Source organism: Oncorhynchus tshawytscha, linkage group LG26, assembly GCF_018296145.1.
Source record: "Oncorhynchus tshawytscha isolate Ot180627B linkage group LG26, Otsh_v2.0, whole genome shotgun sequence".
NCBI classification, from domain to species: domain Eukaryota; kingdom Metazoa; phylum Chordata; class Actinopteri; order Salmoniformes; family Salmonidae; genus Oncorhynchus; species Oncorhynchus tshawytscha.
The window spans coordinates 38,114,066-38,133,287 of NC_056454.1; the positions used below are offsets into that span (position 1 = coordinate 38,114,066).

Consider the following 19,222-nt stretch of genomic DNA (forward strand, 5'->3'; position numbering starts at 1 on the left):
AGCAGTAGCTCTAGGTCAGAACATCATCCATATCCTAAGCAGTAGCTCTAGGTCAGAACATCACCCATATCCTAAGCAGTAGCTCTAGGTCAGAACATCACCCATATCCTAAGCAAGCTCAGTAGCTCTAGCTCTAGGTCAGAACATCATCCATATCCTAAGCAGTAGCTCTAGGTCAGAACATCATCCATATCCTAAGCAGTAGCTCTAGGTAGAACATCACCCATATCTAAGCAGTAGCTCTAGGTCAGAACATCATCCATATCCTAAGCAGTAGCTCTAGGTAAGAACATCATCCATATCCTAAGCAAGCTCTAGGTCAGAACATCACCCATATCCTAAGCAGTAGCTCTAGGTCAGAACATCATCCATATCCTAAGCAGTAGCTCTAGGTCAGAACATCACCCATATCCTAAGCAGTAGCTCTAGGTCAGAACATCACCCATATCCTAAGCAGTAGCTCTAGGTAAGAACATCATCCATATCCTAAGCAGTAGCTCTAGGTAAGAACATCATCCATATCCTAAGCAGTAGCTCTAGGTCAGAACATCATCCATATCCTAAGCAGTAGCTCTAGGTCAGAACATCATCCATATCCCTAAGCAGTAGCTCTAGGTCAGAACATCATCCATATCCTAAGCAGTAGCTCTAGGTCAGAACATCATCCATATCCTAAGCAGTAGCTCTAGGTCAGAACATCATCCATATCCTAAGCAGTAGCTCTAGGTAAGAACATCATCCATATCCTAAGCAGTAGCTCTAGGTCAGAACATCACCCATATCCTAAGCAGTAGCTCTAGGTCAGAACATCATCCATATCCTAAGCAGTAGCTCTAGGTCAGAACATCATCCATATCCTAAGCAGTAGCTCTAGGTCAGAACATCATCCATATCCTAAGCAGTAGCTCTAGGTCAGAACATCATCCATATCCTAAGCAGTAGCTCTAGGTAAGAACATCATCCATATCCTAAGCAGTAGCTCTAGGTCAGAACATCACCCATATCCTAAGCAGTAGCTCTAGGTCAGAACATCATCCATATCCTAAGCAGTAGCTCTAGGTCAGAACATCACCCATATCCTAAGCAGTAGCTCTAGGTCAGAACATCACCCATATCCTAAGCAGTAGCTCTAGGTCAGAACATCATCCATATCCTAAGCAGTAGCTCTAGGTAAGAACATCATCCATATCCTAAGCAGTAGCTCTAGGTCAGAACATCACCCATATCCTAAGCAGTAGCTCTAGGTCAGAACATCACCCATATCCTAAGCAGTAGCTCTAGGTCAGAACATCACCCATATCCTAAGCAGTAGCTCTAGGTCAGAACATCACCCATATCCTAAGCAGTAGCTCTAGGTAAGAACATCATCCATATCCTAAGCAGTAGCTCTAGGTAAGAACATCATCCATATCCTAAGCAGTAGCTCTAGGTCAGAACATCATCCATATCCTAAGCAGTAGCTCTAGGTCAGAACATCATCCATATCCTAAGCAGTAGCTCTAGGTCAGAACATCATCCATATCCTAAGCAGTAGCTCTAGGTCAGAACATCATCCATATCCTAAGCAGTAGCTCTAGGTCAGAACATCATCCATATCCTAAGCAGTAGCTCTAGGTAAGAACATCATCCATATCCTAAGCAGTAGCTCTAGGTCAGAACATCACCCATATCCTAAGCAGTAGCTCTAGGTCAGAACATCATCCATATCCTAAGCAGTAGCTCTAGGTCAGAACATCATCCATATCCTAAGCAGTAGCTCTAGGTCAGAACATCATCCATATCCTAAGCAGTAGCTCTAGGTCAGAACATCATCCATATCCTAAGCAGTAGCTCTAGGTAAGAACATCATCCATATCCTAAGCAGTAGCTCTAGGTCAGAACATCACCCATATCCTAAGCAGTAGCTCTAGGTCAGAACATCATCCATATCCTAAGCAGTAGCTCTAGGTCAGAACATCACCCATATCCTAAGCAGTAGCTCTAGGTCAGAACATCATCCATATCCTAAGCAGTAGCTCTAGGTCAGAACATCACCCATATCCTAAGCAGTAGCTCTAGGTAAGAACATCAATATCATAGCCATATCATCCATATCCTAAGCAGTAGCTCTAGGTCAGAACATCATCCATATCCTAAGCAGTAGCTCTAGGTCAGAACATCACCCATATCCTAAGCAGTAGCTCTAGGTAAGAACATCATCCATATCCTAAGCAGTAGCTCTAGGTCAGAACATCATCCATATCCTAAGCAGTAGCTCTAGGTCAGAACATCATCCATATCCTAAGCAGTAGCTCTAGGTCAGAACATCATCCATATCCTAAGCAGTAGCTCTAGGTAAGAACATCATCCATATCCTAAGCAGTAGCTCTAGGTCAGAACATCATCCATATCCTAAGCAGTAGCTCTAGGTCAGAACATCATCCATATCCTAAGCAGTAGCTCTAGGTCAGAACATCATCCATATCCTAAGCAGTAGCTCTAGGTCAGAACATCATCCATATCCTAAGCAGTAGCTCTAGGTCAGAACATCATCCATATCCTAAGCAGTAGCTCTAGGTCAGAACATCATCCATATCCTAAGCAGTAGCTCTAGGTAAGAACATCACCCATATCCTAAGCAGTAGCTCTAGGTCAGAACATCATCCATATCCTAAGCAGTAGCTCTAGGTAAGAACATCATCCATATCCTAAGCAGTAGCTCTAGGTCAGAACATCATCCATATCCTAAGCAGTAGCTCTAGGTCAGAACATCACCCATATCCTAAGCAGCTCTAGGTCAGAACATCATCCATATCCTAAGCAGTAGCTCTAGGTAAGAACATCACCCATATCCTAAGCAGTAGCTCTAGGTCAGAACATCATCCATATCCTAAGCAGTAGCTCTAGGTCAGAACATCATCCATATTAAGCAGTAGCCTAAGCAGTAGCTCTAGGTAAGAACATCATCCATATCCTAAGCAGTAGCTCTAGGTCAGAACATCATCCATATCCTAAGCAGTAGCTCTAGGTCAGAACATCATCCATATCCTAAGCAGTAGCTCTAGGTCAGAACATCATCCATATCCTAAGCAGTAGCTCTAGGTCAGAACATCATCCATATCCTAAGCAGTAGCTCTAGGTAAGAACATCATCCATATCCTAAGCAGTAGCTCTAGGTAAGAACATCATCCATATCCCTAAGCAGTAGCTCTAGGTAAGAACATCATCCATATCCCTAAGCAGTAGCTCTAGGTAAGAACATCATCCATATCCTAAGCAGTAGCTCTAGGTCAGAACATCATCCATATCTAAGCAGTAGCTCTAGGTCAGAACATCATCCATATCCTAAGCAGTAGCTCTAGGTCAGAACATCATCCATATCCTAAGCAGTAGCTCTAGGTAAGAACATCATCCATATCCTAAGCAGTAGCTCTAGGTAAGAACATCATCCATATCCTAAGCAGTAGCTCTAGGTAAGAACATCATCCATATCCTAAGCAGTAGCTCTAGGTCAGAACATCATCCATATCCTAAGCAGTAGCTCTAGGTAAGAACATCATCCATATCCTAAGCAGTAGCTCTAGGTAATAACATCATCCATATCCTAAGCAGTAGCTCTAGGTCAGAACATCATCCATATCCTAAGCAGTAGCTCTAGATAAGAACATCATCCATATCCTAAGCAGTAGCTCTAGGTAAGAACATCATCCATATCCTAAGCAGTAGCTCTAGGTAATAACATCATCCATATCCTAAGCAGTAGCTCTAGGTAAGAACATCATCCATATCCTAAGCAGTAGCTCTAGGTAAGAACATCATCCATATCCTAAGCAGTAGCTCTAGGTAATAACATCATCCATATCCTAAGCAGTAGCTCTAGGTCAGAACATCATCCATATCCTAAGCAGTAGCTCTAGGTAAGAACATCATCCATATCCTAAGCAGTAGCTCTAGGTAAGAACATCATCCATATCCTAAGCAGTAGCTCTAGGTCAGAACATCATCCATATCCTAAGCAGTAGCTCTAGGTCAGAACATCATCCATATCCTGCAGTAGCTCTAGGTCAGAACATCATCCATATCCTAAGCAGTAGCTCTAGGTCAGAACATCATCCATATGAAGCAGTTTAAGGTCAACATCATCCATATCCTAAGCAGTAGCTCTAGGTAAGAACATCACCCATATCCTAAGCAGTAGCTCTAGGTCAGAACATCATCCATATCCTAAGCAGTAGCTCTAGGTAAGAACATCATCCATATCCTAAGCAGTAGCTCTAGGTCAGAACATCATCCATATCCTAAGCAGTAGCTCTAGGTCAGAACATCATCCATATCCTAAGCAGTAGCTCGACACAGCAAATTCTGCAGTGTTAAAAATGTATAATAATAACACTGAAAGTTTAAATCAACACTGAACGTGTTGAGTGTTTGGTCCCATATAGACACTTCAACATTGTTAAATTAACACACTGCGTAGTGTAAAGCCTTATTCAAATATTTCCCAGAGTATTTCTCTCTCTCTCTCCACAGCCAAGAGCCCTCTCTGTATTTATCTCTCTTTCTCCACAGCCAAGAGCCCTCTCTCTATTTATCTCTCTTTCTCCACAGCCAAGAGCCCTCTCTCTATTTATCTCTCTTTCTCCACAGCCAAGAGCCCTCTCTCTATTTATCTCTCTTTCTCCACAGCCAAGAGCCCTCTCTCTATTTATCTCTCTTTCTCCACAGCCAAGAGCCCTCTCTCTATTTATCTCTCTTTCTCCACAGCCAAGAGCCCTCTCTCTATTTATCTCTCTTTCTCCACAGCCAAGAGCCCTCTCTCTATTTATCTCTCTTTCTCCACAGCCAAGAGCCCTCTCTCTATTTATCTCTCTCTCTCCACAGCCAATAGTCCTCTATCTCTCTCTCTCTCTCAATTCAATTCAAGGCGATTTATTGGCATGGGAAACGTGTTAACATTGCCAAAGCAAGTGAAGTAGATAATATAAAAAAGTGAAATAAACAATAATAATTAACAGTAAACACTGCAGAAATTCCAAAAGAATAAACACATTTCAAATGTCATATTATGTCTATATACAGTGTTGTAATGATGTGCAAATAGTTAAAGATAAATATGGGTTGTATTTACAATGGTGTTTGTTCTTCACTGGTTGACCTTTTCTTGTGGCAACTGGTCACAAATCTTTCTGCTGTGATGGCACACTGTGGTATTTCACCCATTAGATATAGGTGTTTATCAAAATCGGGTTTGTTTTCGAATTCTTTGTGGATCTTTGTAATCTGAGGGAAATATGTGTCTCTAATATGGTCATACATTTGGCAGGAGGTTAGGAAGTGTAGTTCAGTTTCCAACTCATTTTGTGGGCAGTGTGCACATAGCCTGTCTTCTCTTGAGAGCCAGGTCTGCCTACGGCGGCCTTTCTCAATTGCAAGGCTATGCTCACTGAGTCTGTACATAGTCAAAGCTTTCCTTAAGTTTGGGTCAGTCACAGTGGTCAGGTATTCTGCCACTGAGTACTATCTATCTATCTATCTATCTATCTATCTATCTATCTATCTATCTATCTATCTATCTATCTATCTATCTATCTATCTATCTATCTATCTATCTATCTATCTATCTATCTATCTATCTATCTATCTATCTATCTATCTATCTATCTATCTATCTATCTATCTATCTATCTATCTATCTATCTCTATCTCTCTCTCTCTCTCTCTCTCTCTCTCTCTCTCTGCCTGCCAGGAGATGTCTCTCTCTTTTCCTGTTGTCTGTCTGCTGTTCAGCGGAGCCCCAATTACTAAGAGCAGCTGGGCGCTGTTAGCGGCTTGCTAACCCAGGCCTCCCTCCCGTTAGCAGGGTATTACCCACATAGTCAGCCAAGCTTAGCTTGATAATGGAGCTATGTATTTTAGATAAGATCATCTTTGAGAACTAACAAACACCAGAATAAAAACCAGTCAGTGAGAATCTAAAATTGGCATAAGGCCCCCATTGAATTTGTTATGTTTGAGTCACTCAGATATCATAATGAAAAAATGTGTAGAATTGCAGGAAATTAGCTTTGAAACTGCCATTTTTCTCTCAGCCAAATGACAGAATGTGTTTTATTGCAGAAAACTAGCTTTAAAGCTGTCAAATGTTCTCTCTGCCCCATGGCAAAATGTGTACAATTGCATGAAACTAGCTTTCAAACAGCAACATTTAGTCTCTGCAGCCAAGAGGAGGGCCCCTAAAACCGCACCATTGGCCACGCCCACTACAACTGCACTGCAGTCAAGCCCCAGACAGACCCTACCACTACTACGGATAGCATGTATAGCTGAACCTCAGAGGCTAGGTAATGCTGATAAAAGTAGCATGTTACTGTAATTGGTGAAGGGAAAGACCTAGACATAGCTTTAGAGCATGGCACTGACTGCATGTGTCCCTCCTCTCCCTGATGACGTCAGTGGTGACTGGTACCTGACGTTGTCGTGCTTCTGGATGTAGATCTTGTGAAACATCATGTCTTCCTGCTTGGCGTTAATGTCAGCTTTCATCTCCATGGCAACATGACGGGGAAGCACGGAGAGCAGGAGACGCTCCTGCAGAGAGAGAGAGGGGGGGTGGGAGAGAAAAGAGAGAGAGAGGGATGGATGAGGGCGAGAGAGACGAGGGGGGGGAGATAGGGAAGACAGCAAGAGAGAAAGAGAGAATGAGAGAAAATCAGAGAGAGAGAGAGAGATAGGCAGGGGAGAGGGAGAGAGAGGCAGGGGAGAGGGAGAGAGAGATATAGGCAGGTGAGAGAGAGAGAGGCAGGGGAGAGGGAGAGGGAGATAGGCAGGGGAGAGTGAGAGAGAGAGAGGCAGGGGAGAGTGAGAGAGAGAGGCAGGGTAGAGGAAGAGAGAGATAGGCAGGGGAGAGGGAGAGAGAGAGAGGCAGGGGAGAGGGTGAGAGAGATAGGCAGGGGAGAGGGAGGGAGAGAGAGGCAGGGGAGAGTGAGAGAGAGGGGCAGGGGAGAGGGAGAGGGAGAGGGAGAGAGAGAGAGGCAGGGGAGAGGGAAAGTGAGAGAGGCAGGGGAGAGAGAGGAAGGGGCGAGGGAGAGAGAGAGGCAGGGGAGAGTGAGAGGCAGGGGAGAGGGAGAGAGAGAGAGGCAGGGGAGAGGGGGAGAGGGAGAGAGAGAGAGAGGGGCAGGGGAGAGGGAAAGTGAGAGAGAGGGGCAGGGGCAGGGGAGAGGGAGAGAGGCAGGGGAGAGGGAGAGAGAGGCAGGGGAGAGGGAGAGAGAGGCAGGGGAGAGGGGAGAGGGAGTGTGTAGAGAGAAAAAGTACCAACCAGAGATTTAGTTCAGTAGAGTCAGTACACGAGACAGACAGTGAGACAGAGAAATGGAGAGGTGTTGATTTTGGCCTATCCCACAGGGGAAGACCTGGGTAATTGAGCACTCGAACGCATGGCTGCTCACCCCCTCTCTCCATCTCTCCATCCCTCTATTGCCATGATGCCCACGCCACAGTGACCCTATATGCTGAGAGATGTCATCACTGGCCGAAGAGTGTGGGCCAGCCCTTGATGTCATCTCCTTGGCTTGCATCCCAATTGGCACTCTATTCCTTATATATACTAGCCTCTGGTTAACATGTGAACACTATATATGGAATAAGGTGCCATTTGGGACATAGCTCCTGTTCTGTTTATGCCGCAGCAGCAGCCATGTGTGGGTGGGTGTTACCAAGGGGCTAGGATAGGCCACCAACCCCACACACACTCCTCTCACTTCCTGTCAATCCTAGCCAATTAGCTGCTGGTTATGAGTCGTTCTATCGCTCTCTCTGCTTAGTGGCTTGGAGAGCTGAAGTCATTATTACTGTTGCCTAGGGCAGTTACGTTGACCGAATTACTGCCACACCAGCGGTCACAAGTCATGACGACAGTCAAATTCCACATGACCGTTTAGTCACAGTAATTAGGCTTCTCCAAGTGCTCAGCGTATGTGGGAACTCCTTCAAGAGAGTTGGAAAAGCATTCTGGTTGAGAGAATGCCAAGATTGTGCAAAGCTGTCAGTCATCAAGGCAAAGGGTGGCTACTTTGAAGAACCTCAAATATAAAATGTATTTTGATTTGTTAAACACTTTTTGCTTGACAAGTACATTAGAGTATCTAGTTTGAGAAACAGACGCCTCAAAGAAACTCCACTGGTAGCTTCGTCAAATAGTACCCGCAAAACACCAGTCTCAACGTCAACAGTGAAGAGGTGACTCCGGAATGCTGTCCTTCTTGGCAGAGTTGCAAAGAAAAAGCCATATCTCAGACTGGCCAATAAAAAGAAAAGATTAAGATGGGCAAAAGAACACAGACACTGGACAGAGGAATGTGCTTTTCTTTCAAAAACAAGGACATTTCTAAGTGACCCCAAACATTTGAACGGTAGTGTATATATATTTGCCCAAAAATATATGGGCGATTGGAAGTGATGCAGACAATTACATTGATGGAAGCTACAATCTATCTGCAATATTAAAGCTGATCTACCCCCTTTCTACCCCCTGATCTACCCCCTTACAACAGGTGTAGAGCCTAACTAACATACATAAGCAGCGCGTGAGTTTCACGTTTGGGGAAGATCATTTTCACCATAAAAATTCACCTTTATAATAAAAGCAAAACATGCATATTCGCATTTGTTTTCCTGCTAATGGAACATTCACGCTTATAGCCTACTGCGGTGTGCGCATTGCTGCACTTATAATGTGAAAAAATAACCTTATAGTTTATCAACATTTTAAGCTAAATGTTCTCATCTGTTGCGTCAGACTCGTTGCTTAAGACAGGTTTTTTGATGTTAGTGGTGGTATTTATTTGGGATCTATCGTATCCCACAACTGTCCCAGACTATGTTTGGAATATGTATTTCTCGCGCAGAATAGACTAGGTCAACTTTTGTAGTGTGGGGGATGGTAGATTGACATAGGATAGTGCTTTTGCTGTTCGTTAGGCCTACTCATCTTGTAGGCTGAAGAAAAGTAAATGTGGACAGATCTTCCAATATCTTCCATATGCGCCTCGGAATAGGATAAAGACTCATGCAGTTGTGTCCCCGATATGTCTGTCTTCACTTGTAGCCTGTGAGAAAGACCCGATCACATGACTGAGAGTAATGTGAGCGGTGCATCGGCAGGCTGGTCACTGGCCGCAAAAGGCATGTATTTTTTAGGGGGTATTAATGCCACACAAAGGAGATGCAGCCGTGAAATACAAGACATTATCAAGTGCTTGTCAAATTGTGAGTGAGAGACTGATGAAGTGTGTACAGCCTGTGTAAAAAAAACAAAGCAGAGCTCATGCCTTTCATGCAACTTTTTTCAAATCCTCATTAGAGTCGCATCTTGCAGCCTTAGAATGTATTAGAAATCTAAACATACATTTGTATCACAACTAAAGTTACATAAATAAATGAAGCATATAGGAGGACCTGTTTCTATATTAACCGCTCAACACAGAATAGCCGCATGTGCGCACTCACTGAAATCATTTGAAGAAAATATACGTTCTATTTTATTCAGCTCTGCTCCACTGTATTCTTCATACTATAAAATAATACAAAATAATGCCATGGAATTCTAAGCAAATCTTGTCTGCTGAACTAGTGTAGCCCACAGCCATACGGCATAGCCAGATTAGGACCTAACATAAGGACAACCCAGAGTATGCCATTCTCTTTTTCTGAAATAGACTATATTTTCTTCAGATCATGTTTCTTTAGACCTGTCTAAAATAAAAAATGGATGTATTGTGAAGGTGTAGGCTTTATTACATGGATTTAATAGACTTTTTAAAATGTAGATGTTCCAAAGGTCTGCATCAGTGGCTTGTAATATACTGTATGTGTGGAAGACAGAAGATGCTAAATGTGTTTATATTAATTAAAGGTCAATTACCATGAGACTGGCAGTTATTTGCTTGACAATCACCGGCTGACAAAATGTCATGACCGCCACCACCCTACTGTCACCATTCATCTAGTTACTGTGAAGACAGCGCTTATGATGGGTAACTAACAAAGCATATGGCACTTGGTAGTAGCTACTCACGTTAGGCATGAATCTGACTATGAACAGGACTGTTGTTGCCCTTCCCTGGTCTATAGAGAGCAGAAGCCAAAGGTTACTTACGGAAACTCAGACCTTGGTTACTAGGTTATTTGGAAATATATGCATTTCATTTAATTAATTAACTGCATTTCGAAAGCCCTTTTTACATCAGCAGTAACTCGGGCCTAACTATGTCAAGTAATTTACTGCCTGTGGTTACACCACAGTACCACAGTACCTGCTGCTGGTTCTCCCTCTGTGAGTGGAGGCGAGCCTGTATGCATTCCCTGGTCTCCTGGAAGGCTTGTCTCTGGGAGCCCTCGGCTGGGTAGTGGGTACACACACCCACGATGTTAGTACAGGAGAAGATCAGGACGTTGGACACTATCTGAAAAGGGGAGGAAGAGATGGAGAGAGATTGACAAAGGGAGAGGAAGGGTGAGGAAGAATAGAAGAAGAGAGAGAAAAGAGAGTGCTCGTCACAGATCCCTCCAGAACTGTCATTACACATATCTGGTCCCTATTCCCATTGATTAGTAATTGCATAAGTGTGCCCTCTGTTCACCACTGTCCTGTCGATTATTGCTCCAATGTCCGTTGGTTATGTGAGTACCTGTGCTGTGTTGTTTTGGCATTTGTGCCGTGTGTATTGCGCAGATGATTACAGGTCTCGCCCCGTGAGGTATCATCGTGCGCTTGTGTATTTATTCAAGGTTCAAACCCTTGTTTTGTATACATGTTTGTTTGGTCTTCGTCCCCGTGCCTTTACATGACACGCTGTAATTTGGGTCCATAAAAACCCTTATTAACCCTTAAACCACATTCCCATAAATGGTCAATAACTTAAATTGGACAGATAACAAAATAGGCCAAGAGATTGATGGGAGAGAAATAGAGAGGGTAGAGAGAGAGAGGGTAGAGATAAAGAGGGTAGAGAAAGAGAGATAGGGTAGAGAGAGACAGAGAGAGGGTAGAGAGAGAGAGAGAGAGAGACAGAGAGAGAGAGAGAGAGAGAGAGAGAGAGAGAGAGAGAGAGAGAGAGAGAGAGAGAGAGAGAGAGAGAGAGAGAGAGAGAGAGAGAGAGAGAGAGAGAGAGAGAGAGAGAGACAGAGAGAGACAGAGAGAGAGAGAGAGAGAGAGAGAGAGACAGAGAGAGAGACAGAGAGAGAGAGAGAGAGAGAGAGAGAGAGAGAGACAGAGAGAGACAGAGAGAGAGAGAGAGAGAGAGAGGAAGAGAGAGAGAGAGAGAGAGAGAGAGAGAGACAGAGAGAGAGAGAGAGAGAGAGAGAGAGACAGAGAGACAGAGAGAGACAGAGAGAGAGAGAGAGAGAGAGAGAGAGAGAGAGAGAGAGAGAGAGAGAGAGAGAGAGAGAGAGAGACAGAGAGAGACAGAGAGAGAGACAGAGAGAGAGAGAGAGAGAAGAGAGAGAGAGAGAGAGAGAGAGAGAGAGAGACAGAGAGAGAGAGAGAGAGAAGAGAGAGAGAGAGAGAGAGACAGAGAGAGAGACAGAGAGAGACAGAGAGAGAGAGAGAGAGAGAGAGAGAGAGAGAGAGAGAGACAGAGAGAGGGAGAGAGAGAGACAGAGAAAGAGAGAGAGAGAGAGAGGAAGAGAGGGAGAGAGAGAGAGAGAGAGAGAGAGAGAGAGACAGAGAGAGAGACAGAGAGAGACAGAGAGAGAGAGAGAGAGAGAGAGAGACAGAGAGAGAGAGACAGAGAGAGAGAGAGAGAGAGAGAGAGAGACAGAGAAAGAGAGAGAGAGAGAGAGGAAAGAGAGAGAGAGAGAGAGAGAGAGAGAGAGACAGAGAGAGAGAGAGACACAGAGAGAGAGAGAGAGAGAGAGAGAGACAGAGAGAGAGAGAGAGAGAGAGAGAGAGACAGAGAGAGAGAGAGAGAGAGAGAGAGAGAGAGAGAGAGAGAGAGAGAGAGAGAGAGAGAGAGAGAGAGAGAGAGAGAGAGAGAGAGACAGAGAGAGACAGAGAGAGAGAGAGAGAGGAAGAGAGACAGAGAGAGAGAGAGAGAGAGAGAGAGAGAGAGAGAGAGAGAGAGAGAGAGAGAGAGAGAGAGAGAGAGAGAGAGAGAGAGAGAGAGAGAGAGAGAGAGAGAGAGGGAGAGAGACAGAGAGACAGAGAGGATGAAAGTACACGCACAGAGAGATCAATAGAGATGAAGAGATGGGAGACAAAAGAACCCAAAGACCCTGAAGAGGTTGATCTGTTTTTTTTTGCTCTAAACAGGAAGGTGTATTAAAAGCTATGTGAAGCTGCATTGACCCCTGACCATATAAATACATAATGGCACTCTGGAGGTCAATGGGATAAACCCCAGCTATTACAGGGGAACCCCATGAGACCTCAGTTTGGCTGGGGGAAATATCCTGGCCCAACTCAGCAGCATTATTAATCTATTTATAGAAGAAAACAGAAGAAATTCAATGAAAAACCAAGAAAATGCGTTGTAGACAACATGAGGAAGTGATCCAGTTCTGAGCAGCAGATACGGTCATGTGGATCTTACACAGAGCAAGAAAAGGCCTTGTGTTTGCCACTCCCTACTACTGAGATATCTAACCCAGCCCAATACTAGTAGTTGTAGGCCAGGCTAAGGCAGGCCTGGAGCCAGTCCAGATTAACTTATTCCTCCCTCCCTCCGTCCGTCCGTGTTATGTGCAGAGTGAACACAGTAAAGAACTGCCAGAGAGCTCAGAGTTGGAACTTTCATACAGCCTTCCGGTGACATCAGTACATGTTTACCTCCTGTTCGAATATGGCCATGATGAATCCTAATAGCTTATGTAGCCACACTTTAAACAATGTATTTATTTTTTTATATATTTTTTTATTTGACCCCCTTTTCTCCCCAATTTTCATGGTAACCAATTGTTAGTAGCTACTATCTTGTCTCATTGCTACAACTCCCGTACGGGCTCGGGAGAGACGAAGGTTGAAAGTCATGCGTCCTCCGAAACACAACCCAACCAAGCCGCACTGCTTCTTTAACACAGTGCGCATCCAACCCGGAAGCCAGCCGCATCAATGTGTCGGAGGAAATACCATGCACCTGGCGACTTTGGTTAGCGTGCATTGCGCCCGACCCGCCACAGGAGTCACTAGTGCGCGATGGGACAAGGATATCCCTACTGGCGCAGTGCACGCTAGGCCAAATGTGCGTCGCCCCAAGGACCTCCCGGTCGCGGCCGGCTGCGACAGAGCCTGGGCTTGAACCCAAAGTCTCTGGTGGCACAGCTAGCACTGCGGTGCAGTGCCCTAGACCACTGCGCCACCCGGGGAGGCCAACAATTTAAATATACTTTAAAAAGTGTTTATAAGTCGTTTAGAAACTGTAAAACATTAGTTCACAGATAGTTTATAAACCTGTAATAAACTGTTCTAAACCATTTGTTGAAATAACAGTTATGCCCTCTCCAACACCACGGCTGAGTCATAGTCTGCATCTATTAACCATCTGTTCATATTTAACTTAAAATCAAATCACTATGGTCTTTAGGCTATTTTTACTCAAAATATAGTATTATAAATCTTACTGACCCCTTTTTCTATTTAGCAGAGGTAATAATGGAGTGAGTCAGTGAAAACTCAAACACCAAGACCCTGTTGCATTTTTCTGTGGTCGTGTTTCTGTTTACCAAGCCATGCTAATTATCCTGCATTGGTAGTAACCAGGGAACAAGCGGAGCGCTAGCTTACCTGTGTACCTTTCTAGGTGCAACATTATTTTAGAGGTAGCAATTAAGAATTACCAGCTAGCGTCTAGGAGTCATAAAACCCTGCAGTGTCAATATTTACCTACCCAGCATCCAGAAAGAGAGAGAGACCGAGAGACTATCCCAAGCCAATGGCATGTACCAGATGCTCGGCAGGCTCTGTTCACACTTACTGGTCTGAGGCCAAACCACACGACTAACAACATTGGACACTTTAGGTGATATGATCAAAGCACTTGGGATTTGCCAAAGGGAGGGCGGGGGAGGGCCTTGTATGCATCGCAGAAGTTAGAGTAGCAGAGATCCAGTGTATTGCCGGCGCGAGTGCTACAGTCAATATGCTGATAGAATTTAAGTACCGTAATTGCTGGACTATTAAGCGCACCTGAATATAAACCGCACCCACTGAATTATTAAAAAATATGTATTTTGTACATAAATAAGCTGCACATGTCTATAAGTAGCAGGTGCCTACCGGTACATTGAAACAAATGAACTTTACACAGCCTTTAAACGAAACACGGCTTGTAACAAACATTAAACAGTAGCCTACCAAGAAAGTCATTGGTCACCATCTTCCTCCTCCTGTGCACTGAAAACACTGAAGTCATCTCCTTCGGTGTCGGAGTTGAATAGCCTCAGAATTGCTTCATCCGATGTTGGATCGTTTTCATTGTCGCTCTCGTCACTTTCATCCGGAGGCAAATACCCCGCTGAGCTCATGCTGCCCCTTCAACACGCAGCAGTCCAGCCTTTCCAAACCCGTTGATGATAGTGGATTTTTTGACAATGCTCCACGCTGTCAGTACCCACTGGCAGACTTGACCATAAGTTGCTCTTCGCATGCGGCCCGTTTTAGTGAAGGATTTCTCCCCACTTGTCATCCAAGCCTCCCACTGAACACGGAGCGCCACCTTAAATGCACGATTTACACTGATGTCGAGTGGCTGCAAATACTTTGGGCCATCTGCTTTTCTTCCCTCTGAAAGCTTTTGTTGTCTTTTTGCACTGAGTCAGTTCCTCACGCTGCTTTCCATCGACTCGTTAAGGCCAAGCTCCCGTGCAGAAGCTCTATTTCCTTTTCCAACAGCCAGATCGATCGCCTTCAACTTGAAAGCTGCATCATATGCATTTCTCCGTGTCTTTGCCATGATGAGGGTGACAAAATTACTATCGTAATCAGAATGATGGGAAGTGCTCAGTTTCTTGGCGGCATGAATCTTGTGAAAGCAGGAAAAATCCATAAATTAGCCACGTCATTGTATAAACCGCAAGGTTCAAAGCGTGGGAATAAAGTAGCGGCTTATAGTCAGGAAATTACGGTAGGCTTGTTCTCAAATTTGCTTTGTTAAAATCTCCAGCTACAATAAATGCAGCCTCAGGATATATGGTGTCAGGGAAACAACCTCTCATTCAACGTCAACAAAAAAAAGGAGATGATCGTGGACTTCAGAAAACAGCAGAGGGAGCACCTCTCCATCCACATCGACAGCAGTGGAGAAGGTGGAAAGTTTTAAGTTCATTGGCATACACATCAAGGACAGACTGAAATGGTCCACCCACACAGACAGTGTTGTGAAGAAGGCGCAAAAACCTAAAAAAGAAATTGAGAAACCTATCCAACGAAAAACATAGAGACCCAGAAAACCTGAGCCTACGTGTTCACTATGGTGAATCACTAAAACAATACAGAAATACACTACGGAAAAAGAAGGAACAGCACGTCAGAAATCAGTTCAATGTAATTAAAGAATCCATAGGCTCTAAGCACGTCTGGGAAAATTGGAAAACACTAAACAAACTTGAATGCGGCATTGAAGACGTATTGTATTTCACCGACAGCTAGACCGATGAGCAGTTGACAAACTCTGCTGTAACTCTGCATACAGTGAACTCAAGTATACTATACATTCTCAACCTGATGACTGTCATTTAACCCCATAATTCATGCTAGGCAACACATGGGACAACATCAGCATCAGAGCTTAAAATGGCCGTGAAATGACAGTCATCAGGTTGAGAAAGTATAGTGGAGAATGGTTTGATATGGTCTAAATGTGAATCCCTATGGTGTGCTACACTCCTAAGTCAACACAATGAAGTGCATTGTGTGCTAAAATAAATGCAAGTCATGTGCAGGCCAGGCAGCTTGCTGCTTATTGTGAGCTACAGTACACATCGCTGTGAAGTGCCACATGTTACCGTCATATAATCTCCCATAATGCTCTCATGTGTAAGGCAAGTATGCTGCCTTTTGGTGAAGTACATTTAAAAAATGTGCAGTATATGGAATTGTATATTTTTTAATTTGGCAAAAGCCCCATCAGATGTCCTACTGAAACATCTCATTCAGTTCATGTGATAATGTGCAAAAACTCAACTAAATCGGAGCATGAGGTCTGATACCAACAGGTTCAGAGACAGCTACTATCTACAAGCCATCAGACCGCTGAACATTTGAACTCAAATGACCACCTGATCTGAATCGCCACACACACACACACACACACACACACACACACACACGCTACAGACACACCACAGCTTCTGCTATCTTATTATGATTCCTTAATACTACATAATTTAAACATTAAACACCCCCATCCCCCCTCCCCAAAACACATGTAAATATTGGGACTATAAATGGTGCCTTTCTGTATTACACTGATGCTAAAATGTTTATTCTATTCTACTGAGCCATTTACTTTATGTTCATATTGATGTATTTTATTATTTGTATGACTAATAAAACCTGAAACTTGAACAGAATTCATGTTCTAACTTTTTGTGATGGTGAGAAACAGTATTCAATTGTCAATTACAGTATATAGAATTACTGGGCCCTAATCATGTTGATCCAAACTAGCTCTCAGACTGAAGAATATCTCTAGAACATTGGAACATCCACCTGGGAATAGATGATAATATACAGAAATGAATGACATTCCTCATCTTCACGCTGACAGTATGTATTCATTTATAGGGGACAGTGTACATTAATCAACATCAATACTACAATAATGCAACATCCATGTAAATGTGCCAGTGTTAGACAAAGCTAATGTGCACCTGCAGTCCCTGGGCAGGTAAGGGCCTTTACACAGCCACAATACAAATACAAATACTCACTAAAACAATCAAAAATACAAACACATTACATCCAATACAATATGATTATAACTACAACAACTTATTTGTAATAAAAACACTGTAGCATCAACTGTAGCAAAGTGCATCTCCAAACATAAAGTGTGACATAGTGAAAAGAGAGGGTGGGTATTCTCTATGTGGGTATTCCCCCCCAAAAAACAGCATTTTCTTAAAATGTGACATGAGTTTGACCTGTTCTACATTAGCCAGCACAGTAGATTTAACAAGAGAGTGTAAATGGATGAGTTTGCACTGAATCGTGCATTCTCTTGAATCTATTAGCACTGCAATGCTTCAGACTGAGGCAAAATTAGTCAATTTATTTATAAAACACACATGCGCACTCACACTCACCACAAATAACTTCTGTTCCTGGTTATATCAGCATCCTAACTTTTATCTTTCTTCCAGGAACGTGTTCCTAAATCACAGCTCTATCTTGTGTTCCCATTTCCACAAACACTTCGTCATGTGAAACGTTATGAAATCAATGACGTGACCACTGCAATGGAGGATCCAATTAATAACAGATATTGGAATTTCCAGAGAGAGATATATATATATATATATAGAGAGAGAGAGAGAGAGAGAGAGATATATAGAGAGAGATATATATATATATAGAGAGAGAGAGATATATAGAGAGAGAGATATATATATATAGAGAGAGAGAGTTCTGAAGAAATGTGTTTGATTTTCACAACAGTGTATCCCAGACAGAGGAAGGGAGTTGACACTTGATTTAGAAACTGGCAGGCTCATTAAGTGATCCATTCCGTTCTGACATAGAACCAGGTTATGAAGTAATAAAGTTCACGCAACCACACTGACTCACTGCATGAAAATAGGTGTTTTCGAGTATTTTCCAGCGGGAGGTGACAGTTAATTTTTAAAATGTGTGTGCAGATCCTAACCATGAAGTATTTCTGGGATCTTACACTCACGATTATTGTGCACCTCGCACTTAGAAAGAGGAGACTTCATAGCGTCAGTATATACCGTACCAGTACCATGTCACGTTAGGGTTAATATTATATCCAAAAAACATCTATTTTTAAATCAACCCCCTGCGTACAAATATTTTGATAGACTTGATGTTTTTTAATGAGTCTCTGAACTGACTAAATAATAAGGAAGCTTCTCTACAGTCCAAAGGTATAACAAATTATTATTATTATTATTAATTATTACGTATTTAGAAAAATAACAAAACCTGTGATGGAAACCATCACATATAAATGATGACAGATAATTAGTTTGTTCAACATTGTAAGATTTTTTTGTGTCTTTTTTCTGTTTGACAGATAAACATATTCTCACTGTTATCCATGATAATCTCATCATGTAGACTAGCCTATCCGCACGGTACCTGCACATTTAGGGCGCACGTGCCAAGACCAGAGTAGACACAGTTGCTATTTCACTAAACTGTTTTCGTAAACTGTTGAATATGCCATGTAAACACATTGAACTTCAGATGTTGGGGGGTTTGATTTAAGCGAAAAAGTATATTTTGTGTGCACTATGTCATCACACACTGATTTTTATCCGCAACAAGTCTGTTTGGTGGAAACACACCACTGGTGGGAAAATGCCTATATTTTCTTCATGTGGATTTTAGAATATTTGCAAGAATATGTGTCTCCAATTGGATGGAAACCTAGCTATTGTCACATTCTCTTATTTTGTCATAATGCATTGTTGTTAGCTAACGTGCTAGCTAAATCAAACTGATAATTCTATATAGCTAGCAGCTAACAATAGCTACACATGTTAACAGAGTTTAGATATACTGGTAGCAAGCCAAGGTGAACCGAAGTATCTAGCTACCTAACTAGCGTTACATCCTGTTAACAGAGTTATCTAAAAATAGTACTATTTCTATATCAGGTGTCAACTCCCTTCATATGGAACATGTATATCAAATACATTTCTGAAAGAGCTACTGTGTCTAAACATGCAATATCGGCAATTGAGTCAATCCTGGCTATAGGATTGGGGGCCAATGGGATGACAATATGATTGTTATACTTTACTTTAATACAAAATATCTTGTATGCCAAACTAAAGCCTTTAAATTGAGCTTTTCTCCTATGGGTACCGAATGCACCTTAATTAATGCTCATGACATGCCATGTGACACAAGAGACTCCGGCTGAGCCCCTCAGGTCATAAATGTCGAATTCTGACTCACACCTTTGAAGAAGAAAGGTGGGGGTACCCACCAGCACAACCAAACACCGAACAGAAGAAAAAGCATTTAACATTTTTCATCTCCCTACCCACATCAAAAAAAGAA

General features: G+C 42.9%; 1 protein-coding gene across 1 annotated transcript in view; it reads right to left on the reverse strand.

The window, feature by feature from the left end:
* The window catches only part of LOC112224860 (adenylate cyclase type 5-like), a 131,423-nt gene that overhangs the window by 52,760 nt on the left and 59,441 nt on the right, over positions 1 to 19,222 (reverse strand). Inside the window, exons 2-3 of the mRNA XM_042306910.1 lie at positions 10,290 to 10,439; positions 6,446 to 6,567 (exon numbers count right to left, since the gene is read on the reverse strand). Of these exons, the coding sequence (XP_042162844.1) occupies positions 6,446 to 6,567; positions 10,290 to 10,439 (272 nt within the window). The remainder of the gene's footprint in view (positions 1 to 6,445; positions 6,568 to 10,289; positions 10,440 to 19,222) is intronic.